At 37.3% G+C, this 27,991-nt stretch overlaps 1 protein-coding gene across 1 annotated transcript in view; it reads left to right on the top strand.

Annotated features, from left to right (window-relative positions):
- The window catches only part of LOC112043018 (solute carrier organic anion transporter family member 5A1), a 74,049-nt gene that overhangs the window by 26,626 nt on the left and 19,432 nt on the right, over positions 1 to 27,991 (top strand). Inside the window, exons 2-8 of the mRNA XM_052882658.1 lie at positions 6,308 to 6,347; positions 14,752 to 14,883; positions 18,241 to 18,408; positions 24,399 to 24,528; positions 24,795 to 25,011; positions 25,338 to 25,540; positions 27,470 to 27,611. Coding sequence (XP_052738618.1) covers positions 14,813 to 14,883; positions 18,241 to 18,408; positions 24,399 to 24,528; positions 24,795 to 25,011; positions 25,338 to 25,540; positions 27,470 to 27,611 — 931 coding nt within the window. The 5' untranslated portion in view covers positions 6,308 to 6,347; positions 14,752 to 14,812. The remainder of the gene's footprint in view (positions 1 to 6,307; positions 6,348 to 14,751; positions 14,884 to 18,240; positions 18,409 to 24,398; positions 24,529 to 24,794; positions 25,012 to 25,337; positions 25,541 to 27,469; positions 27,612 to 27,991) is intronic.

The following is a 27,991-nucleotide window of genomic DNA, read 5'->3' as shown; positions in this document are numbered from 1 at the left end:
ATAGGCATATATAGTATTGTTGTTCGTTAGTCTCACTGAAGCACACAAGCACAAAATCTGTTCGAACGTATTAACTTTGCTTTGATTGCTTTAAAATATATGTAGTGTAAGAAAAAAGTAAACTGGAAAAATCGCTGTAGATTATGTTTTTTAACAAAGTTGACCCTAGTTGTTGCTACGTCGATAATAGGTACTCCTAATAATTAATGAGTCACTTTCTTCCCTCGGCGATAAAATTACATTTTCATTTATATAGATTTTAACAATTTATGTGTCACGAATTGAAAGTGCTTACTTAGTGAAAATATACAAAGTATGTTATTCATATTTCACACTTCACTCATCGCGTCACAAAGACCCTTCGTAAAAAAGAAACAGAATCTTTAATACTGAAATTGATTCACCTTTTCTCAGAATCCAGGTTTTAACTTTAAACTTAGAACTCTAACTTACATCTCTAGCTTTATTCAATACGGCCTTTTAAGACATGTCTTCAAAGGAATTTGTTGCTGTCAATCGTCGTTTGATGGACGTCCACTTCAGGACATAGGTCTTTGTAGAGACTTCCAAACATCACGATTCTGAGCCGCCTGCATCTAACGAATCCCTGCGACTCGCTCGATGTTGGCTGTCCACATGGTGGGGGGGTCGATCAACACACTCTTTTTTACTAACTGCAACAAAATTAATAGGTATGTTGATTCGAATAATTGAATGTGTCGAATACGAATTTCACCTGTCACCTGTAAGTACCTACTTTTTTACGCAAAAACTCTTAATTATATTTTTTTTATCTTAATATGAAAAAAACAATTTCATAAAATGCTTTCGAGTTCAATAACTGATATAATAATACTCACTGAGATAATATTATTTTTAAAGAGGATACGAGAGATAAACAATAATTCTATCAAAGGTACGGAACCCATGCATCTCAAAACTGGTTTTATGTCCCAGTGACGATGAGTCATTTCGACGAGATATTTTGTTTATTTAGATTCAACATAACGGAGTATAATATGAATTCCACTCTTCATACTCATATTGAATACCGAACGCATTATTGTTATATATTAATATAAAAGTTAATCGCATACTAATGTTAAGGAAGTGGCACTAATGAGACTGCGGTTGCATTCACTCAATTATTCCTACAAGTCTTGTCCGACCCAGCATTTGTGGTACAATAAAGAAAAGCAAATTGAAACACAACCGTGAATAAAATAGAACGGACTAACTAGAATAACCGATTTTAGTATTAAAACAAGCTAAGTAAACTATTTAATTCACGGTAAATAAAGTTATAAAATATGTATTTCTATGTATATAAAAGCACACGCATGCGGTTTTGCGGTAGTCTGCGTTCATCAATTCGAATTGTTTTGTCGAAGACACTTTCTAATTTCAATCGGAGCTAATATTCAGTGCATCTAGAGTCCCTGTCGATCATAATTATATTGCAACTAGCCTTGCAACTCACACCTTGTATGGATACAATTTGCATTTAGTGACACAAACAATGAAATCATAGGGAATTCCTAATTGGAGAAAGCTATGGCAAACTATGACTCACCACAAAAACTGATCTTTCCATTTCCTACAAGGATTTTAGAAATTGAATTTTAATCAGAAGAGCTTTCAGAATTTATCGTTTTTCAAGAGAATATGCAAAAATGGCTGCAGGACATGTTTTTAATAAAAAAATATATGGGAAATAAAACAATACCTAATTTTAATTCGTACGACGTCGACATCGAAATTTTTACGTAGTTCGACGTAAAAATTTTCTTTATTTTTGTGTCTACCTGGTGCATCGAAACTTCTAAACTAAAGGGCCGATCAATGCTAAGCTAAGCTCATAGCTTTCAAAACATGATAAGATGCTTCCTAGTACCTAGTAGCTATATACGATGAAAATCCGAATAAGCCAATCTGAAGATATCGGCGTTTTTCTATTACGGTGGAAAGAATTTCTGACATAAAACTCGTTATTCTAACTAAATTCACTAATTTTCAGGATTTTTTTGTTATAAAATTACAGATTCCTTGCAATCCAGTGTATTCAACCTACTGATCTATTGTTGAAATGCGGCATCGTTCCGGAACGCGAAAATGCTTAATGATCTCTGATCTTTTTTGATGATAGTCGCTCTACGTAATCTGATTGTGATCTTATAACTTCAGCATATATTTACAATTATGTTTTAATTGCCCTGACCTAGGAAAAGACGCCAGAATCTCTCAGACAAATTAATTTAAGAAGGTATACTTACTTATGTATTTTATTTGTATATTTGTGTGTTGAATATCCATTTTGTACAGATTCAAGCTTGGCAAGTTTGTTGATGACATACCCGTGATATGCGGGCGACTGGGGGAAAGGACTGCGCGGGTATGAAGTCGAGTATTACGCACGTATTTGTATACCAAACTATAGTTGGTAAACTTGCCGTCACAAGTTTTTAAAGTTCTGAATTTCACTTGCCAGCTAGTTAGTAGTAATTAAAAAAATCAGCACGTCCAGTTCCAGTTCAAATGGACAATATACGAGTGAGTTGAACAATGCGAGCTGATGATATGTATGTAGACGGCGAGCGGGGCCCGCGGGACCGGCCGTTGCATACTGATCATGGCTTCTTTTAGTGCATAACAGAACTCCCGTCTGCGTACTATCTGTTATTTGTATACCAACACTTGTATAGTCTGGCTAGTTCGACGACACTCCCATGATATGCGGGCGACGAGGGGTAAGACTGCGCGGGTGTGAAATCAGGCGTACGATACGTAATCGTACGCGAAAGTTGTATAGATGTTACTCTTTAACGCCGCTACTACTGAAGTGATTTGGCTAAAATTTGGAATGAAAATGGATTTTACTCTGGATTAACACATAGGCTACTTTTTATCCCGAGAAAATCCACGGTTTCCCTAAATTTGCGAAAACTGATGATTTTAATGACATGAATGTTTGTTACTCTTTCACGCCTCGACTACTTAACCGAATTAGCTGAAATTTGGTATTGAGATATATTATAAGCATGGATTAACACATAGGCTACTTTTTATCCCGGAAAAATCCATGGTTCCCGAGGGATTTGTGAAAGACTAAATTCCACGCGGACGAAGTCGCGGGCGTCCGCTAGTAGTATAATAATTTCAATAACAAGGCTCTGGAAATGACGTTTACGCGTATAACCGACTTAAGAAAACCTACCTATATATAAATTACTGTATCAGGTGTCAGACCCTTCAAAATTGAAGAAAACCTTAATCCCTATCGACATTGTAACTGTTAACTACATTGCGTGTTACGTTCAATAACCCCTGGAGTGTGCTGTTGTATAAAAATAAATGTACTTCGCGCACTGCAAGTGTTTTTAAAGTTGACACTAGAGCCAGGAATCCTTCAGTGTCTCTATATTATACTGTTCTTGCTCCTAACTAGAATACATTAGATTAGATATTTTTATGAAGCAATATAATAATTACGATAATAAGCTGTTAATATATTATTATTCTATTGAAATATAATTAAATTTTTTATTATTATTGTTATTCAATAAAATGCTACAATATAGTTACAATTGAGATCGATTCGGGCATTATATTTTTGCATAATAAGATTTTTTTTGCATTGGAACCTTCGAGTGATCTTTCAAAACTAACTTTCCAGATTTTACGGTTTCAATTTGTGAAGGCCGAAACGCGGACGGCCAATCGTAACGATTATTGACACCGGAAGAAGTTTTTTTACGCCTATTTTCATAAATGGCATTTTTTCCGATCGTTTCTGACTATGACTATAATACTTAAAAGACAATAAATATTGAATATTTATCAAGCGGAGTTGCATATAACATAACTTTTAATCTTTGAGATCCCGATGCGAGGAATTCTCTGGTCAGGTCAACTTAGTAATTTCTATATACTTAATATGTATTCGCTCTAAGGCTTTGTGTCTTTGTGTGTTGCGAGTTACAACCCCTCCAACAAACATATTGTAAGTACAGTCAAACTAGTTAGCGTTCCGGTATAATTTCAATGATTAGTACATACAAGGCACGGTGCCTTGTATTTACTGATCAGTGGTATGAGTTGAATGAACCACGGATCTGTATAACCCCAGGTTATCGTATCATCATCTCAGACTTACTTTATACTTATTACTTTATACTTTATACTTATTGTATAAAGAAAATAATATAACTTGACTAAATGTAATATTATTAATAATATTACATTATGTCTGGCAGCCGAGCATGTATATTATTATTTAGTCAGCTGTATCGAAATCTAAAGTATCTGCAACTAGTTTGTATACATTTTTAAATCATGTTTATCTATTTAATGTAGGTAGTACTCAAGTAATTTAAAATAATCGCATAGTATGTTTTTAACTTTTATTTTAATACGTAAATCATACACACTTTGCGCTATCGTAACTGAGATAATGTATAAAGTAAATAAAAGATAACTTTATTGCGTCGGAGCTCTGATGGCACCAGCGCCCAAAATGGACGCGCGTCGCGCAACTTCTGTTGTTTTACGTCTTTAGATATTGTTTACTCAGCACCAAACTATACTCGTAAGTATTTCGATACGAGTAATATAATCAAATTTTAGTGGGACATTGGTTAAAAGTATTTGTATAAGCGTCTGCTTCGTTTATCCAGTGATTAGCTTGTGTGGCTTCGGATTATGAGGCCAGGGCCAGCGGCGTTCTCTTCATAGATGTAAAAATGCACTGCATACTCTGAGGACTTAGTTTATTATGAACCCGTATTGGAAAACTAATTTTACATTTTGTACAATTTCTACGTGTTCTACTAATTAAAAGCTTTGTGCACGCCACGCCACACTGGTCAGCGGTCAGGTTACAATATATTAGAGTTTTCTTCCATAAAATTCTCAGTAGCACCTCGGGGTTAGGAAGTTGATGGTATGAATCCTAAGCCATTGGTCAACGTTTTAGCGTCAAATCTTAAGTCTAATCAGAATTGGAACAACGCAGCATGGAGACCTGACCCTGTCATCATCATCATCAGCCGATAGACGTCCACTGTTCGACATAGCCCTCTTGCATGGACCTCCAAGCACAACGGTCTCGAGCCGCCAGCATCGAGCGGTTCACTTGAGCTATCTGCCATTTAAAAAGCCGATGATGATGACAGTTTTTATGTAACAAGACAGTTTTAGTGGTAGTTCAGCTCTCTGTTTATGTATCAATCAGACAGTCAGGACATGTAATATATATAATAATATTCGAGAATGTATCAGATAGAAAAATAACCATTGTGACTCATGTTTGAGATACACAACATATTTATTAATTTTGATATAAATAACCGTCAAGGAGGCACGTTGGGGTGGTCCATTGTTTACACATTAGCTCGTGTTACTGGATATCATTAAGCAAACTCATGCGATGATGGAACAATTCGCTTCAATGCCGCCACTTCCTTTGGATCATGTACCAGCCGTATTCAATATCAGAATGTCATAATATAGGTCTAGTATCTCGCTGATGTTTTTATGCTATTTTTAACAGTAGGCACTTTTTAATAGCTTACCTAAAACAAATTGGAAATATAACAAAGTGTAAAGCCTATAACAAAGTACGAGTATAATAGCATATCACCGTCTGCACGTCATACTCGATAATTAAGGTTATTCACAGTTCATCATACCTACTAAATACTAATATTATTAAAAGAAATATTAATGAGGAAAGAATTCTTCACAATGTCATAGTAGTCTAGTATCTCGCTTATGTTTTTATGCTATTTTTAGCAGTAAGTACTTTTTGACAGCTTACTTAAAAACATTTGTAAATAGAACAAAGTATAAAGCCTATAACAAAGTATAGCTGACCGTCTTCACGGTATACTCGATAAATAAAGTTATTCCCCGTTCTTCTGTACATCTACTAAATAGTAATATTATAAGGAGGAAAGAATGATTGTTTGTTGGTTTGCATTGAATAGGCTCCGAAACTACTGAACCGATTTGAAACATTCTTTCACTGTTGGAAAGCTACACTGTCCCCGGGTGCTATAGGCTATATTTTATCCCCGTATTCCTACGGGAACGGGAACTACGCAGGTAAAACCGCGTGGAGTCTGCTCTATACTAATAAGTAGATTTTTGTTAATTTCTTAACTTAGTAGCCGATAACTTATATAGGTTCAATATTTATTTTATTTAAAGGACGACACAAAATAATAATTTCTTCATTTAACAAACTCCATACAATCGTGTGCTGATAATTTGATGATTTTTTTTAATTTTTTATCTCATTTTGTTACAGATCCCAATGTGTTTGAAACGATAAGCGCATCTTGGTGAAGGTAACTATTATCTTTTATATATAAAATGCGGGACATTTTTGGGGCATCTAACTTTTCAGCCATTTTCTGTTATACTTATCCCGGAAGGCCACAAACCATCCGTTTCTCGTAATTCGTAATTTGTTACAAGCTTAGTCCTATCCAAATTGATTAATCAAATTCTATTACCAACTTTAGTCAATGTTAACAAAGACTGTTTTGTACAGAGATCGAGCTAAACTTAATTACAGTAAAATTAAGTAAACACTATCAGTAACATGCTGCCGAAATTATGTAAGGATTTATGAAACAGCTCGCCGTAGTAGTTAAAAGAATTCTTCAAGGTGGAAGATTAATGGACTTGCTTCATTCAATGTAATCACGGCTCTCATTAAGTCCCCCACGCCACTGACGCAATGCGTCTCAGAGTATAGACGAATACCTAATTTTCATCGAAAAAAACATCGTGAGGAAACCTGCATACCAGAGAATTTTCTCAATTATCTGCGTGTGTGAAGTCTGCCAATCCGCATTCGGTCAGCGTGGTGGACTATTGGCCTAACCCCACTCATTTTGAGAGGAGACTCGAGAAGCAGTGATCCGAATATGGGTTTAAATTTTAAAATATCAAGTACTAGCCGACGCACCGCGGTTTCACCCGCGTAATTCCCGTTCCCATGAAAATACGGGGATAAAATATAGCCTACGACACTCACAAATAACCTGGCTTTCTAGTGGTAAAATTTTCAATAGATCCATAAATTATCCTCTTCAATACCACAACCTTTACCTCTATGATATTAGTACAGTTGTGTGTTCAAAGACTAACTATGCCTCACGAAAAAAGAACCTGCCTATCGAACTAATGGTAGAGTCTCTACAAACAGACAATCTTGACATTTGAAAAAGTTCTTATAAACCAAAGCACACTTAATTTTTTTTGTTGGGCCACAAAACGAATTTAAATCTTGTTTGATTTGGTCTATATTTAGACAACAATGTCTGTCGTCTCAGGTAGGCAATACATAGGCAACGGTAACAACAGTTTTTAACTGACTTCAAAAAGGAGGAGGTTCTCAATTCGGTCGGTATTTTTTTTTTTTTTTTATAAACATTGTCTGATATAAAATAGTATTGCATTACAACAGAGTTTATATAGCTAAGAAAATTAAGTCAATGGCTTCAACGCAGAATGATGAACGTCGATGCATAAAAAAGGGACGATAAAATGAAAAAAAAGTTACCGTAAAGGATTATTGACCGATGAGTCATTTTCATACCAAACCGGTATTATGTCTGTCGATATCCACTGATGCACTGCACTGTCTGGTGATATAAGGAAATATATAAAGATACATACATATAGGTATATCACTTTGGTTTTTTGTTGTTAGATGTGCTTCAATGATATTAATATTTGCAGCCTTACTCACTATACATTTGACGTATGCTAGTTGACTTAATACGAAATTGAGATTCTATGTGAAAATGTCATCCGTTGCTTACTGGTGGTTATTACACAGTAAATGACATTTTGGCAAATTCTTTGATGTTTATTTTAATAGGTTAATAATAAAGACCAAATAAATAGACCAGATGAATTTCTGTCATTTCGTATAGCTGTTAATTCCTTAACCAAGTAATAGGGAAAAACACAATAATTTTCACAATAATCATCATTCATATCTCCTGTATAAACCCTGTATGTATGAGTAGTAACTATATTTACTTTCTAGGATTTAATGAGTTAAACAATTGAGCCTCAATAGCTCAACGGTAAGAGCGGTCGGACTCATCACCGATGGGTGGTGATTCGATCCACGCCCCGTTGATCTATTGTCGTACCCACTCCTAATACACTCTTTTATCGACTAGTTGGAGGGGAATAGAAATATTGGTAATATTTAAAAGATATGGCAAATATTATTTAAAAAAAATATTAGTAAGACTTCTATTGAAGAAACTAAGCTAAGAGATTCGACCTATTTATCGACCTATAACATAACCTTGATATCACACCCACTTTCCCATGAAGCGAACCTAACATTGACTAGTTGTGTTGTGTATAAAATCCAGATCGAAATAGCCTTGCCGTCACGCATACTTTTTGTCATGGAACCGAACCTAATCCTCGTCTTTTTTGTCTATAATAAATAACTAGTAACACTAATAACACTATGCTACATAATAATACCTTTTTCTTTTGAACTATATTGTCATTGAAGATCCATAGAATCTCATTCAAATACCAGTCTATGGTTTATATTATAATAGTCGGAGTACTTCGGGTCTTAGTTACCTTTTGACGACGATTGACGAACCTAGATTGATTCTTATAAATAGATCCAAAAAAATATAATAATTAATTAATAACTTGTGATATAAGAAAGCATGATAATAGTGCACCAGGCGATGATTGAGATTGGTGTCAGAAGGATTGAAATAACCATTCAGCGATTGAGAATTGACACTATCACAATAACATCATCATCATCATTAACAGCCAATAGACGTCCATTGCTGGACATGGACCTCTTGCATGGACTTCCAAACACCACCGTCTCGAGGCGCCAACATCCAGCGGCTTACTGCAACCCGCTTGATTCCGTTCACCTAGTGGGACCATTCGCTGGAATGTCTGAACCTACCCGTTGCCACTTCAGCTTCAGGACTCGCTGAGCTATGTCAGTGACTTTGGTCTATCTCCATTATTCCGATTGGATCACGCAGAGAAACTCCAAGCATAACTTGCTCCATCGCCGAGTAACTTTGAGCTTTCTAATGAGGTCCATAGTTAGCGACCAAGTCCATAGGTCATCACTGACAACACGCGCTGTTGTAAGACTTTCGTCTTCAGGCACTGAAGAATTTTCACAGTGTACTCGTATATAAAAACAAAAAAGGTCACCGATATATTCATCACGATATATCGAAAGCCGGGCGTTCGCTACTTACAATATTAAAAATCCTGAAAATATAAAAGCTGTCTGTGATCCGATTACACTATTTTATAGAGTTTCTGATTTTGGCATCAGCCGTCTCTGCAAAGCTATTACGTAATGCTGCAGGTAGGCGCCTATGTCACACGTGTCTTTTATTGTTATGTTAGCCGGACTAAAATCCTCAATTAGCTAATACCTATTTTTTAATTAGACAAGTTAGCCAATCAATGCTAAAGCTTCAATCTTGCCTGATTTTAATTGATGATGCAGTCTAAGAAGTAATCGGGCTAATTTAGTAATTTTTTAGTAATAAAAGGGGATTTTTAGTAATAAAAGAATTTTCAAAATCGGTTTAGTAGACCAAGAGAATACCCTATAATACTCAGGATTTTTTTTTTCTGTCTGAGTAGGTGCCGATAGCTCCCTGCGGAACCACTACGGCGTCACCGGGGGGGGAATACTCAGGATGCTCCGTATGATCTGTACGCTTGAAGCCTGCCAAAGTCAAAGTCACCACCGGCCAAACTCCTCATGTACCTAGGTTTCTTTTCCCCCCCCCCCTCCCAAATAGCCAAATAACAGTAAAATGTTCAACCTAGAAAATACTGTTATTTAGTGTTTTATTATTAACACGTTGAAATGAAATAGCATTTTCTGAATGCCACTAATAGTTGTAGAGTGTTGTACCTATCGATAACGTTTCAAGGTCACTCACACCGGTACATAAAATGGCAACAATAATTAGGCGTCAGTTGGATCACGACACCTGACATTTACAGCTCTTATTAATGACAAGTATGAGTCGTTAGCGGAATATTCCATTAGGTACCGTTAACATCGACTAGCATTTCTAGATCTCACGGCACGGCACAGTGAACAGTTGGTCGGTGGATGAGAATTTCCGAATGAGCATTATGTAGGTACTTGTTGTTACTGATACTATCAAATTCTACTAACACAGTTATTTTTTTTTGATGGCATGTTACGTTAGCGTTTGACAATGATCTCACCTTGTAACGTTTCTTTTGTTGTAAAGTTGTTTTCGAATGTATAGCATCTGTTTAGAACATTACAATGTGAAAATATAATTAATATTAAATTAAAATTAAAATTATTGGTAATATTTAATTAAAGTTCCTCTAATATAACAACATAGGACTAAAGATATTATCAATTTTTATTACAGTCGATCAGGAAATTTTATAGAGTATGATTTTGTGTGTTATAGTAAGTAGTGCAGATTTTTAAAACGTGTTAAAAAACATTTACTTTGTCGAGGTTACTACACCATTGATGAGTTCCTTAATGATAAAGTTGCTTGGATGCCATTGGATCAGCTTCCACTTTTACACAAAAAGTAAAACTATAAGAAATTGTAATGTTGTGATCAATTGTAAACTATAATACTGTATGATTTTTGTTTAAAAGAGCAACTGTTGAGTTTCTTATCGGTTTCATCTCAGCAGAACCTGCCTTCCGAACCGGTGGTACAATCTTTACAAAAGTCAACTGACGTATCAAAAATGCTTGTAAACTGAGCCTACTTGAAATAAATGAATTTTGATTTTGAAACTCATAACAAATTTTAAAGCTGGATTAGCGTAGCCAGGCATCGCGTATTTTACAGGACCTTCCATATTTCATTCATAGTTGTAAATGTTCCGACAGGACTTGAATCGTACTTCATTTGTATTATAAAATCGATCGATCTACCATTTCATAGTACAACTAAATTGCACTGAAGATAGTAATTTTTTTATTTTGTAAAAAAAATCAATATGTAACTAAAAAACCGTAAAATTTCGGCTAACTTATATTGTGTTATTTTAGTAGGCTTTGTTGTCAGCTATCACCCTGCAGAGTGTGTCGTAATATTTACGGGACAACCTGTATACTAAGGGTTCATACTTAGTGGAGGTACTTAACAACGTGCACGGTGTACTCCCATATGTGCATCTGCCGCGCTCGAGTAACGTCTAAAATTGCCTCTTCGGCTCCCCTACTATAGTATGTATTTCAAAACATTTTCAATGCTATTAAACGTTAAGTAGTATTAGGTTTTATATTAGGTCACACATAAACGGCTGCCAAACAGTACGCCACACACGCCCTGTAAAAACTCCCTCGGGAAACGCGGGTAAAACACGAGGGCATCGTGTAATTTCTTATTACATTTAACACGGTATCAATACAGCCTACATGGAATTAAATCATGAGGTTTTGGGTTCGAATCTTGGGTCGGGTTATAAAATAATGAGAATTTTTCCTGCCGAGATATTCTCATTAGCATCACGGTATTCGGTACGCTGTTATTATTAGTACCCCTGTGTGTGTATTTTTGTGCATTCTAAGAAATACATTGTAATATGACGTACCTACGTAGATATAGAAAAAATATAAAGTGATATATATAAATAACCGCTTTAGGATGTAAGTAGATACTTGAAAGTACTGTGTTGTAAAAACTATACATAAATATATAATAGAATGAAAGACAAAATTGTGCATGTGTGCGCTAAGTGTTGTAGCCTATATTATTCGGATCACTTTTTGCGGTGATTTTGTACGCACGTAACCGATCAAATATTCCGATTACCGTAACCGATAATAGTATAAATTATCATTACGTTTTATAAACATTATGTAACTGATGCTATCTGCTAGAACCAACTGTTATTTATATGTGCTGCTAACAACATATTACGAGTATCATCCTTTTAAAACATGTATATATACAGAAGTACCGTTTACTAATAAAACAAAAGCCTGTTGAACAGTTGCAAAAGCTTTACACTGGTCGTGGGAGATTTTCGCACAACTTTTCCACGGCTCCGTTATAATAATGCTTTATTTTCAGCGACGTAACGATACCACGGTTACTTGAAACAAAAAAAAATCGATAACACTCTCATTCTCTGTGCTTTAATATTATTCAACCCACTTTGCAGGCATCTTGACCTATTCGAGACACTCGTGAGACACGCTTTAAGCACAAAGGTGCTTACTTGTTTTGTGCATAATATTCTTATTATTATCTTGTACACTAAATTAGTTTGCGGTATAGAATACATTGTTACTATTGCAAATACCATAATCATAAATAGTTATGAGTATATATGACATAATATTTGCTGTCGTAGGACACTGGGTTTAGTTTCTCTTTCCTTATACGCACTGCAAAGATGTGGAATGCTCTCCCAGCTTCAGTTTTCCCCACCACCTACAATATGGGTATTTTCAAGTTAAGAGTGAATATGCATCTTCTAGGCAAGCTCGTTCCACCATAGGCTGCATCATCGCTTACCATCAGGCATGATTGCAGCTAAGCGCTTGCTTATTCAAAAAAAACTGGGCAGAAACAACATGTACAGATTTATATTTAGGTAATTAATTAGATTTATTTATATAATATCTATTCTAAACTGAATTGATGCGCCCGCCGCCATATTCCTATGACAATTTTTTTTTAATGTAAAATCGTAATAACTCCTCTTTTATTGGAGTTATGACATCTACAACTATTTCATAAATATTTTTATTCTGCAATGTAATATTATAATACAAAAATCTAATTGTTTTGCAAATTTACAACTTTCAAAAATACAACTTGCAAGCCTATCTACAGATTGTTTTGAATTTACTTTTTATTATATTTATGAAATATTATGTATATATTATTGTACATATACATATACGGATAAATACATACATGTATAAACTTATGCACCATGCTATATTTTGGTATTATAAATAAACGTTATTATTAGAGCATCACAGGAGGCAACGCAAGCTTCGCCAGTAATTTGTCCGATTCCTGTTGCCATTTATAGTCTTCAAGGGGTGGCCATTCATGTGGCATGTAAAAATCGAAACAGTTTTTATAAAAAGAAATACACACCGACTGAATATAACTCATCATTATGACGGCCGCGTGGCGCAGTGGGTAGTGACCCTGCTTTCTGCATCCACGGTCGTGGGTTCGATTCCCACAACTGGAAAATATTTGTGTGATGAGCATGGGTGTTTTCCAGTGTCTGTGTGTATTTATACATTATATAAGTATTTATATGTAGTATATAAATGTATATGAATATTATAATATCAACTATCTTAGTACCCATAATACAAGCTATTCTGTATGCTTACTTTGGGACTAGATAGTGATGTGTATTGTTTAAGTATATTTATCATGCGTATCTTGTAACGAATATGTACCTTGTAGCTTTTATAAAAGCTGAAAGTTTGTCAGCCAATTATGTAGTTCGGACCGCTTTGATTTTGATTATTATTTTACCAATAGAAAACTACGATATTTCTGAGTAGTATTATCATATCACAGGCAAATATTCCCACGGGAACGGGAACTACGTAGGCGTCTGTTATTTACTAACAAAAATGTTAACATATTTACAATGCGATACATGTTGAGTTAAATAAAGTCGTATCCGTATCGTAGAATTTTATTACTTCGCTTAATTTTTCAAGTAGTAAGTATGTTTATGGCCTTATTTTTCGAACTGAATACCCACTGGTTATCTAAGACGGCACTACGAACGTTTCCGCAATTGTTTCATGCGTAATCTCATTGTGATATCTCCCGACGGTAGAGGCAGAGTGATAAGGGTTCATTAACAGTGGCGTGCACAAGGTTCTTAACTAGGGTATGCATTATACTTACAAATTGTAGAAAATTCAAAATTCCTTCTTCAGATTCATCATTATCATCATTAAAAACCCATGTTTGGCACACTGTTGAGCATCAATCATCTCAGAATGAGAGGGGTTAGGCTAATAGTCCACCACGCTGGCCCAATGCGGAGTGACAGATTGGCAGATTTCACTTTGAGAATAAAGAAAATTTTCATGTATGCAGGTTTCCCCACTATGTCTTTTCTTCACCGTTTGAGACACGTGATATTTAATTTCTTAAAATGCACATAACTGAAAAGTTTGCGGTGCATGCCTTGGACCGGTTTCGACCCTACGCCCTTTAAGTTAAAGGCTGAGGTTATATTCACTGGGCTATCACGGCTCTATCCTATTATTCTTCAGGTTAGTAATGACGTTTCAGGGTAGGCAGTGCTTTTGCATGTATAAGGTGAACGTCACTGTTTTTTTTTTATTCTTTACTCATTTCAGTTAGCCCTTGACTACAATCTCACCTGATGGTAAGTGATGATGCAGTCTAAGATGGAAGCGGGCTAACTTGTTAGGAGGAGGATGAAAATCCACACCCCTTTCGGTTTCTACACGGCATCGTACCGGAACGCTAAATCGCTTGGCGGTACGTCTTTGCCGGTAGGGTGGTAACTAGCCACGGCCGAAGCCTCCCACCAGCCAGACCTGGACAAATTAAGAAAATCTCAATCGGCCCAGCCGGGGATCGAACCCAGGACCTCCGTCTTGTATATCCACCGCGCCTACCACTGCGCGACGGAGGCCGTCAACGTCACTGTTAACATTAACATGTTTCTGTTTGGCAGGAGGACAAGTGCAAGGATAACTGGCATGGGTGCTCGGTGAGTGGTGCAGCGCTGAAACAACATGACCGAAGGCGAGAAACAGCAGAGCGCGGGCGGTGCCAACGCCGCTCCGCAACACAGGAAAGGCCACAGGTGAGCACACTAAACTATACATAGAAATCGATTAAAAGGCAAAAATTTTATATTATAGATATGTCACTAGCTAAATTCGGACCACTCTATCCGGTGATTTTGTAGGCACGTAACACTAATATTATAAAGGCGAAAGTTTGTGTGTAAGTATGTTTGTTCCTCTTTTAAGCTGCGAGCCTGCCTACTGGAGCGATTTTTTTGAAATTTGGAATGGAAACAGATTTCACTTTGGATTAACACATAGGCTACTTTTCATCCCGGAAAAATCCATGGTTCCCGCGAGATTTGTGAAAAACTGAATTCCACGCGGACGTAGTCGCGGGCGTCCGCTAGTATCGAATAATAGAAAATCTTTGTTAAAAGGCATATCCGAACCTCAAATACGATGTCGTAAACATATTTGCGCACTGTTGGTCAACCCCACACTAGGTGGACCGAGGATATTATGCGGGCTCCAGGGAGCCGCTGGATGATGGCGGTTCGGGACGTCCATCGGCTGATAATGATGATGATGATAATCATCTGTGTGCGTTGCGAAGTTAATTAGTCCGGTTACTTAATCGAATCTCTGCTGTAATTTCCCGACCATATTGAAACTGCAGACTTGAATTATCATCTACACAGAAGATATTATTGGTGTGTCTTATAGCGTATGCGCAATCAAAAGTGCAATCTGTTACCTCATTGAGATGAGTCGAAACACCGACAGATTGACCGAACAGAGATGCGCATGGCATTCACGTACTTTTTGATATGTTTTAAATAAATAGATGCTGTCGTCGTCGTCGTCGTTATCAACCCATATACGGCTCACTGCTGAGCTCGAGTCTCCTCTCAGAATGAGAGGGGTTAGGCCAATAGTCCACCACGCTGGCCCAATGCGGATTGGCAGACTTCACACACGCAGAGAATTAAGAAATTCTCTGGTATGCAGGTTTCCTCACGATGTTTTCCTTCACCGATTGAGACACGTGATATTTAATTTCTTAAAATGCACACAACTGAAAAGTTGGAGGTGCATGCCCCGGACCGGATTCGAACCCACACCCTCCGAAATCGGAGGCAGAGTTCATATCCACTGGGCTATCACGGCATAGATGCTGTATGTCCTTGAATTTTGAGTTACTGAAGTCAGTTAAAAAGGCAGCAACAACGGACTTCTTTCTAGACATAAGAACAAAAAACTCTTTTACATTGAGAAGTCGAAACTTAACACACCAATACCTAAGTACCTAGATACATTTTTTTAGTTGAGTGAGTATCGACTTTATGAGTTTCTATTTAACGTACGACCTTGCCTTTCATATTGTTGATCTAAAAATACTCCTCCATATTCTATTTGGCAAAAGAGGCACGGCAAAAAATCCGTCTTTGTAAAGAAATTAGTATCTACAAAGTATTAAATTGTTTACCTGACAGGGAACAAAGGCAGCATTTAGCGTAAAATTGAGCTAACAACTTTCACAACCTTTTTAATCTCGCGACCTTTTGAGAGCTCCGAATAATGTAAATTCTTCAAGACTTTCTTCAAATTTGATCGTTAAACAATATTTGGATTAGCTAAATTGTGGATTTTGGCGGTGTTCTTTCAAAAGCAATGTTTTAAAATTGTTTCAGTCTTTTACAATGTTTATTATCCTAAATAGGAGCAGAAATTTAGACGAAAATTATTATTATCTTTTAAGGCCTAAGTCCTTAAAAGTTATCTATTATGTTTGTTGTATTTGTATTGTGTAAACCATTTAAAACTTCGTTACTCATACCTACATTGTATTTATGCCGATGCTTTTTAACACAACTGTCTTGGATTACATTTTATTGATTTCTTCATTCGAGTACGCATTTATACTATCATAAAAATGGAAAAGTGAGTTAATTTTTTTTTCATATTACCGACTTAATGGCTGAACCAAACGTGACCAAATTTGGCACAGATATACATAATAGATTAATGGCCATCCTGGTAATGCAGATAATTCAAAATATTTTTATCCTGCGGGAGTTTGAAAAAGCTTTATAAAGCGCGTCGTAACTAATAAAAATATATGCGAAAGCCTATTTAAATTTAATTTTACAATTAACCTTATTAGATATGCATGCAAAAACAACGTATTCGTAAGTAAATCTTTAAAAACCCATTACGTAGTAGTTACTTCCTATGATCTCGTACAAACTACAAACTAGCAGATAACGTAGCCGCCGTATCTGATACTGTAGTTTGCGACACCTGGCCCAGATTCGCACCTAATCGCTCGCACCACGATATCGGACAATGTTTTGGGTTTAGTCATCTACATGTAGTTTAGTGTACAAGATCGCGAAAAATGTGAATACAGTTATAATCCTCCGCATACATTGTGTCGCGTCTCGGGAAAGTGAAATCCGCAAAGGCTTCGCTTTATTATGACGTCATTGCGGTCGTGAAATTGTGCCGTGTCGTGAGCATACTGTATTCTGTGTGTATTTTTTTTTCCTTTGTTGTCCACGCCGACAATATGTCAGATGTAACAGCTGAGCAGCTTCGATTACTGTTGGAGAGGTACCGCTATCGATACACGCACACACACACACTGCACGTGTTCATTGTGTTGTTGTCTTTTGTCTTATCCTATTGTTTCGCGTGTACGCTCTTCTGAGTAGTTTAAAGTACGAGTAGTATCCCGTTTCTGGGGCAATATCGGTAAAGAAATTAGCCGATGTGCTACTCTAGATTATAATCTATCTCTGTACTAAGTTCCATACAGATCCGTTCGACACTTTTAAAGTTGCAAGTAGTGTAACTTTAAGTTTTTGTTATTATTAATGTATTACGTGTTATGTACAACTTTACCCGACGTAACTTTATAGTTCTATGTCGAACCTTAGTTATTTGAATGTATATTATATTTTGCAAAATCATATTCCGTATTTCATATCATCGTTTGAGATCTTTTAGTTGAAAGTTTACATCTAGTTTCACTGGGACGAAGTCGCGGGCGTCCGCTAGTATCCTCACATATACCTCTATAATATATAAAAACATACATACAACCAAACGTAGAACCTCCTCCTTTTTGGAAGTCGGTTAAAAATAGGACAAGTATGTATATGTTTAAAAAAAATCGCCTGATCAGTTGTTTGGATACCAATTCACGTAAGAAGCAGACTGTTATCTTAATACATTTTATTCTAAATCTTATGGTCATTTCTGAAATACACGAAACAATGAAACATTTATATTTATATTTTTATAAAACATTTATATTTTTATGGAAATCATAAAAATATAAATGTTTAATAATGTAATAGTCAATTACGTCATATTTTTACTTTACGCTAAGTTCCATAAATACTCATAGCAAATACTTCTCACTTTAGGAGACAAGAATCAATGTACGCGATGACAGGCCTGTATGCGGAGTCAGGGTGCGCGGACGGCGACGCGGCCGGCTCTGGCACCCCGCCGCCCCCCGCGCACCCGTCGCACCCGCCGCGGGACGCCACCAAGTGCCACAGCAGGAACCCCTCCGCTGGAATATGCGACAGGTAATGACACTTAACGACGATCAATACGCAATGACGGATCTATACGCGGAGACAGGATGCGCGGACGGGGAAGTAGTCGGGCCCCCGCTGCAGCAGCAGAACAGCAGTGGACGTCTATCGACCGATAATGATGATGATAATGACTTATGTGAAAAGCCTTATGCTACTCAAAAGTGATTACAAAAATAAGAAAACTAATGTCGAACAACGGTTATGATTAACAACATTTGCCAAGACAGCTTAATTAACAAATCAAACTGTAACCAAAATAAGACCCTAGAATGGCAGAGAATGACATTGAGTGAAGTCACGCACTTGTGAACGATGTGTGTAGGGTTCAAGGCGCCTTTGACAGATATCTAACACTCCCCTTTTCCACTCAAGTCACTCTCCCCGCCTATCCCAAGCAACCCATAAAGAATTACACAACAAGAGATGTGGACGGCTCGAACGCCACGAGCACACTGAAGCCGCCCGTACCGCAAGTCGTTGCAACGCGGCGATAACACTACTTATACGTCGATAAGTATTGCGTAGCAAACGCGTATCAAGTTGCGTAGCAGACGAGTCGCTTGCGGGTAGTCTCGTGCATAAACGGCATATGGTGGTTGGCGAAGGATTGTCGCGAAACTTTGTCAGTCGGCTGCAACCTCCCATAGTCACCATAGTTACCCACTATACTGCCTGTAGTGTCGTGCCTAATGGTAAGAGCATGTGTTGACAAACTTTTAGCTGTTATAAAATGACAAAGGTCGGGTCACTACAGGCTCTCTCGCTTTAGAACCCTTAAACCTCCTTATTTAAATGTGAGTTTTCTCCATTTACTCGTAAAGAACATGGCGCATCCAAGCGGAAACTGTGTTTGAATATCTGTATAGACTACAATGAATTCACTACTTTATAAAAATTTTAATAAAAAAAATTCAACCGACTTCCAACTCAAAAAATAACTTTAACTAAAAAGCAAAAAATAACATCCTACCTATGTGCTACCTTCTGATCAGTTTGAAGACGGTGCCAAGCCAGTGATGTTTTAATTAAATACGTTTAAACTACAAAATTTCTGTGGTTATTCCAGAAACAGCTTTAATTAAAACACGACACTGGCTTGGCACCGCCTTCAAACTGATCAGAAGGTAGCACATAGGTAGGATGTTATTTTTTGCTTTTTAGTTAAAGTTATTTTTTGAGTTGGAAGTCGGTTGAATTTTTTTTATTAAAATTTTTATTTTTTATTTTTTAGTGTTAGCATACCCTCTGCGTCTGTACAGTCACAACCTATCTAAGTGGAAAGTTCTTATCAATACAAAATTATCAAGTCCAAACACAAGGTAGCTACTGTGAGCCGTCGAGGAGTTCTCTTCACTGTGCTTCGTCTTCATCACCAGACCCTTAATACATTCGCAATCCATCTAGGTGGAAAGTTCTCATCAATACAAATTTATCAAGTCCAAACACAAGGTAGCTACTGTGAACCGTCGAGGAGTTCTCTTCACTGTCCCTCGTCTTCATCATCAGACCCTTAATACAGTCACAATCCATCTAGGTGGAAAGTTCTCATTAATACAAATTTATCAATTCCAAACACAAGGTAGCTACTGTGAACCGTCGAGGAGTTCTCTTCACTGTCCCTCGTCTTCATCACCAGACCCTTAATACAGTCACAATCCTTCTAGGTGGAAAGTTCTCATCAATACAAATTTATCAAGTCCAAACACAAGGTAGCTACTGTGAACCGTCGAGGAGTTCTCTTCACTGTCCCTCGTCTTCATCATCAGACCCTTAATACAGTCACAATCCATCTAGGTGGTAAGTTCTCATCAATACAAATTTATCAAGTCCAAACACAAGGTAGCTACTGTGAACCGTCGAGGAGTTCTCTTCACTGTCCCTCGTCTTCATCACCAGACCCTTAATACAGTCACAACCCATATAGGTGGAAAGTATATATAAAATACAAATTAATCAAGCCCAAACAAAAGGTGACTGCTGTAAATCCTTGATGAGTTCCATCGTCTGTGTTTCGGCTCCATCATCAGATCATCAGACCAACTCTAAACCTCCATAAAGTTGTAGTGGTTTAAAATATCTTATGGAAACACTAACAAACGTACTAGCCGTCTCTACAACTTTCGAAAGTTCCCCTCGATTTCTCCAGGATGCCATCATCAGATCCTGACATGAAAAAAATGGGACCACCCTGGAAGTAAACCCTACAAAACAAAAAAAGAATTTTCAAAATCGGTCCATAATTGACGGAATTATCGCTGGACATACATAAAAAAAAAAAAAAAAAAAAAAAAAAAAAAAAAAAAAAAAAAAAAAAAAAAAAAAAAAAAAAAAAAAAAAAAAAAACATACATACAGCCGAACGTAGAACCTCCTCCTTTTTGGAAGTCGGTTAAAAACAAGAGGTATTCGGTCCATTTTACTCTGCCTTTATTGTGTTTCGATAACTCAAGACAATCGACGCCTGCAAGGTGCGCTGAACTGAAATGGCCTTAACATCGACGAACATGCATTTTCAAATTTCTTGGCGCGGGTTTTATCTTCCGTTGCCATTTCGACCATGGGATGTAGGATATCCGCATATTCGTGGGCGAAGACAGAGTGATTGCATATAATAGCAAGTGAGAACTAATATGCACTATTTTATTACAATCAGTGTTCCAGGCCGCCTTTATATTGAGCTTAGACGCAACATGTTTCTCCAATGCGGGTTGGCATCGCTTAGGGTTCATTTACACGAGCAGCACGTGCCAACGGCAGCTGCTGCAACCGAAGACTGCAGTCGACTGCCGTTGACTGCCGTCGAGTGCCGCCGAGTCCTCGGTGACTGCAGTCGACTGCAGCCGTCGGTAGCATTAGCTGCTAATATAAATAAACCCTTAGCGTTATAGTGTTGTAACGGCAATCAGATGTATGTTTTTTTTTAAAAAAAAAAAAAAGAATATTTGCCATATTTTTTATAATATGGCCAATATTCTCATTCACCTCGAACTAGTCGGGAAAGACTGTGCTAGGAGTGGGACGACAATAGACCAACGGGGTGAGGATTGAACCACCATCCCTCGGTGATGAGTCCGACCGCTCTTACCGTTGAGCTATTGAGGCTTAAAATCGAATCAAATCGACATAAAGATGTATCTGAAACTGGTAACGATCTATAATAAAAAGTTTGATGAACTACACGATTATAGGCTATCAGACAACATCTAATTAATATAGGTAGCTACTGCAACGCGAGCATATTGTCGATTCGTTAGTGACATTTTGATACTAAATTAGTAAAACGTACAAATAGCAAGATGGATCGTAAGTCCAGCTAAGCGGTCTTATATCCAGCAAGCCAACCCTTACAAATCTACACTAATATTATAAAGAGGTAAAGTTTGTAAGTTTGTAAGTTTGTCACCTTTTTTTAAATGGGGTAATCTTCGGAACTACTGGTCCGATTTTAAAAATTCTTTCACCAGTAGAATGCTACATTATCGGGGAGTGCTATAGGCTATATTTTATATTGGTATCATATATATTAGCCGAGTTATCACAGTTTTTGTCATACAGGTCGGACTGAAAATCCTCTTAAACAGACTTATTCGCATGCGCTGCCTTGACTATTGTGTAAAATTGAAAGTAATGTATGGAGGCTTTCTGTATCTTTAAAAGTTCTACAAAAAAGTCCGCGACACCATATATCTATCTTCTATATATAAGCAGATATAGTACCTTTTGTGTTTTAAAAATTATTAATTTTATATACTTAGGTTTACGTCATTATTTATACAAGTAAACTTTAATCCTTATTAAAATAAATTATTTACTAATCACAAGGATATTATGGAGATAAGATTTGCCCTTTACAGTATGTTAATTACTTAAATAGTTTCGGAGATAATACAAAATTTCTAAAAGACGCAGAAATTCCGCTATATGACGCCCGGCGCTTTCATTTACGTTGTTCCCGTTTCCGTGTGAATATGGGGATCAAACATAGCCTATGACACTCGCAAATAACGTAGCTTTCTATTGGTAAAACAATTTTCCAAATCGGTCCAGTAGATCCAGAGATTACCTCCTACAACCACACGAACTTTACCTCTTTATATTATTAGCATAGAAGTCTCTATTTCTCTTGGTCATACCACCACTCTCGAAGGACTGAACCGATTTTGCTAAGGGTAAGAGTAAGATAGAGAAGTTACAGGGTAGTGGTAGGGTAGGGGTAGAGGTAGGGTAGTGGTAGGGTAGAGGTACGGGTAGGATAGGGAAGTGGTAGGGTAGGGGTAGGATAGGCGTGAGATAGGGGTACGGGTGGGATAGGGGTAGGAAAGGGATAGGGTACGGGGAGTGTAGGGGTAGGATGGGGGTAGGGGTAGGATGGGGGTAGGGTGTAGGTAAAGTAGGGGTAGGGTAGGAGTAGGTTTGGGGTAGGGTAGGGGTAAGGTGGGGGTAGGGGTAGGGTAGGGTAGGGTAGGGGTAGCGTAGATGTAGGGGTAGCGTAGATGTAGGGGTAGGGTAGGGTTGGGGTAGTGGTAGGGTAGGGTAGGGGTAGTAGTAAAGTTGACATCGAAATTTACGCGGACGAAGTCGCGGGCGTCCGCTAGTAAAGTATATACCGATGAAAATTCTGCTCTGTGAAGCTTTTTACAGTGCAAATAAGACCACGTGGACCCACACATACGTGATGAGTAAATGTCGTTTTAAAATATGTGTATCGTACAATAACATGATATCAGGCGATAACTATTTTCTTGGAATAACCGACAATTTGACAGAGTAAAATCTATTTGAATACTTATTTGCCACACGCAAGCTATTAGCTATCTTATGTGTACAACTGTACATATAAGATTGATAATAATATAATTATCTACGTAGTATTAAGGCCCTACCTTTGTTGTACGTTGGTTAAACATGAGAAGGATTTTCTTGGCAAATCGAAATAATAAAACATCATAACAAAGTTGTATATTAAACATAATTTGAATAATTTTCCCCGTCCTCAATTGTAATGAAAACATTTGTTTAATAATATTTTTCCACTAATTAAATAACAAATTCGAATAAATACGCAAGTAGGTCCTTATGTTAATGGGCCTTAGTATCTATTGAATTAATTTTTAACTTGACCTCTGCTCTAACTTTTTGGAGAGTTCAATGTAAGCTCGATTGCTCTGAAAATCGTTATCTCAAACCAAAGTTATAAACCAAGCAATCTAAGTCTTATCATTTATTTGGGTTTTTAAGTACAGAACTTTAATATGGTTTTGGTTTCATTGGATAATTAAGATGATTACGTAATGTGTTTTTTGTTTAGGGAGTATCCACATCAGACATAACTACCTACGTCAGGTAGCATACTTTTGCTGTTCTAGGTACGAGTACAGTGTACACACACAATTACGCAGTTTAACCGACTTAGCGTTCCTGTACGATCCCGTGTAGAAACCGAAAAGGGTGTGGATTTTCATCCTTCTCCTAACAAGTTACCCCCGTTTAATCTCAGATTGCATTAACAGGCGATATTGTAGTAAAGGGCTAACTTGTAGAGAATAAAAAACACCTAATTACGGCAGCACTACGTATGCGGACGTTGGTTCACCGTCAACTGACGTCGACTTTAAGTTATACGTGGACTTACTCTAATCATGATTCACTCATTCGGCTCACTGTTGAGCACGAATCTCCTCTCAGAATAAGAGGGGTTAGGCCTTTGTCCACGACGCTGGTGAAATGCGTATTGGCACTTGTGACTTCACACACGTAAAGAATTAAGAAAATTCTCACGTATGCAGGTTTCCTCACAATGTTTTTCCTTCACCGTGATATTTAATTTCATAAAATCTTCTTTCACATAACTTAAAAGTAGGAGGTGCATGGATTCGAACCTACGCCCTCCGAATCGAAGGCAGAGGTGATCCACTGGGCTATCACGTCACTGACCGAATATAATCCCAGCATGAAATTAACAAACTGTTTATGTTACAGAGAGAGGGAGCGAGAGAAAGAGAAGCCCCACCAGATATTTCCAGAAATATTAGACATTCCTCATGACGCGCGAGACTGCGGCATCCTGTCCTGGAGGCCGCTTTTTATCCAGAGATTTTCTAGTATTAAAGTAAGAATTTTTATCATTTTGTCTTTCAATCATCGAAATATAAAGCAACGGATAAAAACGCATAAAATAGTATTTTCAAAAGGCAAACACAAACTTGGTGTTTTTTTTTCTTTTCATTCACTTTATTTAAATAGTCCTCTTGTAGTTATGTAACTTTACTTCCTTTTGCTTTTTTGTACTAAATTCTTTTAAATTGCTGCTGCTTTAAAAATATAAACCCCTTTAGTGACTAACCCATTATCTAATACTCTTCTTTTTTTTTACAGGTGTTTGTATTTTTCCTTTCGTTCCTAGTAACATTACAACAAGCATTAAGTTCGGGCTACATAAACTCTGTGATCACAACAATCGAGAAACGTTTCGAAATACCGTCGAGCCTCTCGGGTCTCATAGCGAGCAGTTACGAGATCGGCAACGTCATCACCGTTATATTTGTCTCGTACCTTGGGAGCAGGAGGCACATTCCTGTTTGGATAGCTGTCGGTAAGAATGCTATTGTTAAATAGTTATATATTATTAATTAATCTAAATGTACAAAAGCGAAAGGTAACATCATGATATCTCGAAAACCGCTTGACATACAAACTTGAAATTTGGCAGGGAGGTAGTTTATAGTTAGTAGACGTCCGCTAAGAACGGATTTTGCGAAAGTGCCAGATTAAGAAGGTCTAAGGACAGAGGAAATCGCGGGCGTCCGCTAATAACCAATAATCGTGGTCATTGGTGATAGACAATGCAATTAACATTATACATAACAATTGGAAGACGGCGGAAAATATCAAGGGTACTTATACGGCTGTGTATTTCAGGTGCTGTTATAATGGGCATAGGGTCGTTGGTGTTCGTCGTACCACACTTCATAGCGGAGGCGAACAGCGAAATGTTGGCGAACAACAAGTCTGACGATAACATATGTCGCTTGTCGCATGCGCTGGAGCAAGACATGAGTGGCCTCGGCCGGCTGCCTCAGAGCCTGTCGCCAGCAAACCTGAGGCCTGACAACTGTATTAAGGTAAATGAATACAAACAAGCATCCGATTGTTGGGGAACAAGTCTGACGATAACATCTGTCGCTTGCCGCGTGCGTCGGAACAGGACATGAGCATCGGCCGACTGTAACAGAGCCTGAGCTTCCAACTTGAGGCCGGACAACTTTATTAAGGTAAATAAACACAAACGGACATACATCTGATTGTTGTGGAACAAAGTCTGACGATAACATCTGTCGCTTGCCGCGTGCGTCGGAACAGGACAGGAGCATCGGCCGACTGTAACAGAGCCAGAGCTTCCAACTTGAGGCCGGACAACTGTAATAATTACACTAGAAAGGCTGAATTTCTTGCATATTCTTCTTTGCCTGGCGCACTATGAAAGTGCTTGTTTAGAGAGCTAACTTGAAATTAACACATAACAGTAGTTTATCTGATTTTAAACATGAAATATTAGCAAACAACGAGGGCGACGTTATATCATCTTTCGCATACTGCGTAGGCTGTATCAGTACAAGAGTGGCCTCCAGAGAGCGTCCCGAGGCCTAATCCAAAATAAGGCCTGACCACTGGATCAAGGTAAATTGATGCTAATCGAATTCTGTCGCCCAAACCTTGAGCCAATATTCAGCAATTCAATAAACTTGGATTAATTATTCAATACTTAGCAGTTGATTCTATAAAACCTGAATATTAAAAACAACCTCGAAAGCTGCTGACTTTGAAGTCGTAATTAATACGTCAATTTGGAAACCTACATAAGTATCACATACTTAGCGGCAATCTCAATGTCATAAAACAGTTAGAGAAACTGATCAAGCCATTTGCAAGGTTTGCAAAACTAACGCACGGCGACCATTTAAATACATACATACGAACATGTATTATACTAATTAATTACACAGAGTGCTACAATAAAGATCTTATAAAGCTGACAGCTACAATCAGTTACAGATAGTACCTTAGTACAAAAAAGTGAGATATATCCCGAACGAAAGAAACAGGAGCACTGTAACAATTTGCTTTAACCTTCTGTCGACCTTGACCTAACTTAAAGAACAATTAACATTGGGTTCCTTACAAAAAAAACCACGAACATTATAAAAATTAAATCTATAATTATGTATAAATATTTGAATTGGGTTACAATCTCTTTATTAAAATCGTAATGATAATTTCTTAAATATTGACGAACTTTGATGCAAAATGCTATATATGCTTTTATTATAACCAAATAATAGTAACATACCTACTCGTATAGCATAATGTGAGTCGTAATAATCAAATATTTTCATTGTACCTACACATGTTATACAAGATAATTTTAATGCCAACTCTTGTAAATTAAGAAAAAACTAACTGGCCTTAATCCCACCTTATCATGCTCCATCTACCACTCTGCTCCATCTGATAAACATGAGAGTAAAAACACCTGGTACACTCACTAAGATAAAAATTAAAAATATTAATTATGTCTTAGTTTATCTGTACTTTGTTTTAAGGATTTTAATTATTTTGTTGTATAATTAAATTAATTATCTTTTATTTCGCTATAAAACCATATACAATAAATGGTGACTGGTGAATGTAAAAATACACTCTTATACACCACTTCCTAATTTAAAATATTAGTGTTGTTGACTATAGGCGATTGTCTAGATGCCCTTTCAAAACCTTGAAATTATCCACGTTGTAGTTGGAACGGAAGCTGAATTCCATATTTTCGCAGGGCGAATGAGGAATAGGGGAAAAAATAAATAAATCGAATACATTGTTAAGCCTCAATAGCTGAACGGCAACAGGGCCGTACTCATTGCTGAGAGGTCGTGGTTTGATCCCCGCCTGCTGGAAACACTTATCGTATCTTATCGTACCCACCCCTAACACCATCTTGCCCATTGGTCATATTTAAAATATATGGCGAATATTCTTCAAAAAATATATTGTTGCAGAGTACACCGAGCACTTTCGTGCCTGTCATGGTGTTCGTGGTCGCGCAACTGTTGCTTGGTTGCGGCGGCTCCCCCCTGCTGACGCTCGGCACTACGTACGTGGACGACCATGTGCGACCAGAGTCATCCAGCATGTATATCGGTAAGTTGCTGACTGTCTCTATTTTTTTAACCCCTGATGTTAATGTACCACGCAATTTGTAGGGTATTGTGGCTGTTAAATTATATAACTATTAATTAATCAACAATAAAAAAAAACAGCTGGTTAGTAACAATTCTTTTAATAACCTCATTATTGATACTCATTTGAATTTCTCAGGTAGAAATGATGAATTACGACTAATTATTGTACGGCTTGGAGCAGAGCATATGCTAACGTAGCCTATGCTCTGCTCCAATGTCCAATGTATCTCTATATCGAATTTGGTATAGCCGTGAAAAAGTAACAGACAGACAGACTGATTTACTTGCGCATTTATAATAGGTAAATTAGTATGGATATCAAAAAAAGTTCTTGACTTA

Source organism: Bicyclus anynana, chromosome 1 (assembly GCF_947172395.1).
Source record: "Bicyclus anynana chromosome 1, ilBicAnyn1.1, whole genome shotgun sequence".
Classification (NCBI taxonomy): Eukaryota; Metazoa; Arthropoda; class Insecta; order Lepidoptera; family Nymphalidae; genus Bicyclus; species Bicyclus anynana.
The sequence above is the reverse complement of the archived record's forward strand: the minus strand, read 5'-3'. Positions and strand labels throughout refer to the sequence as shown.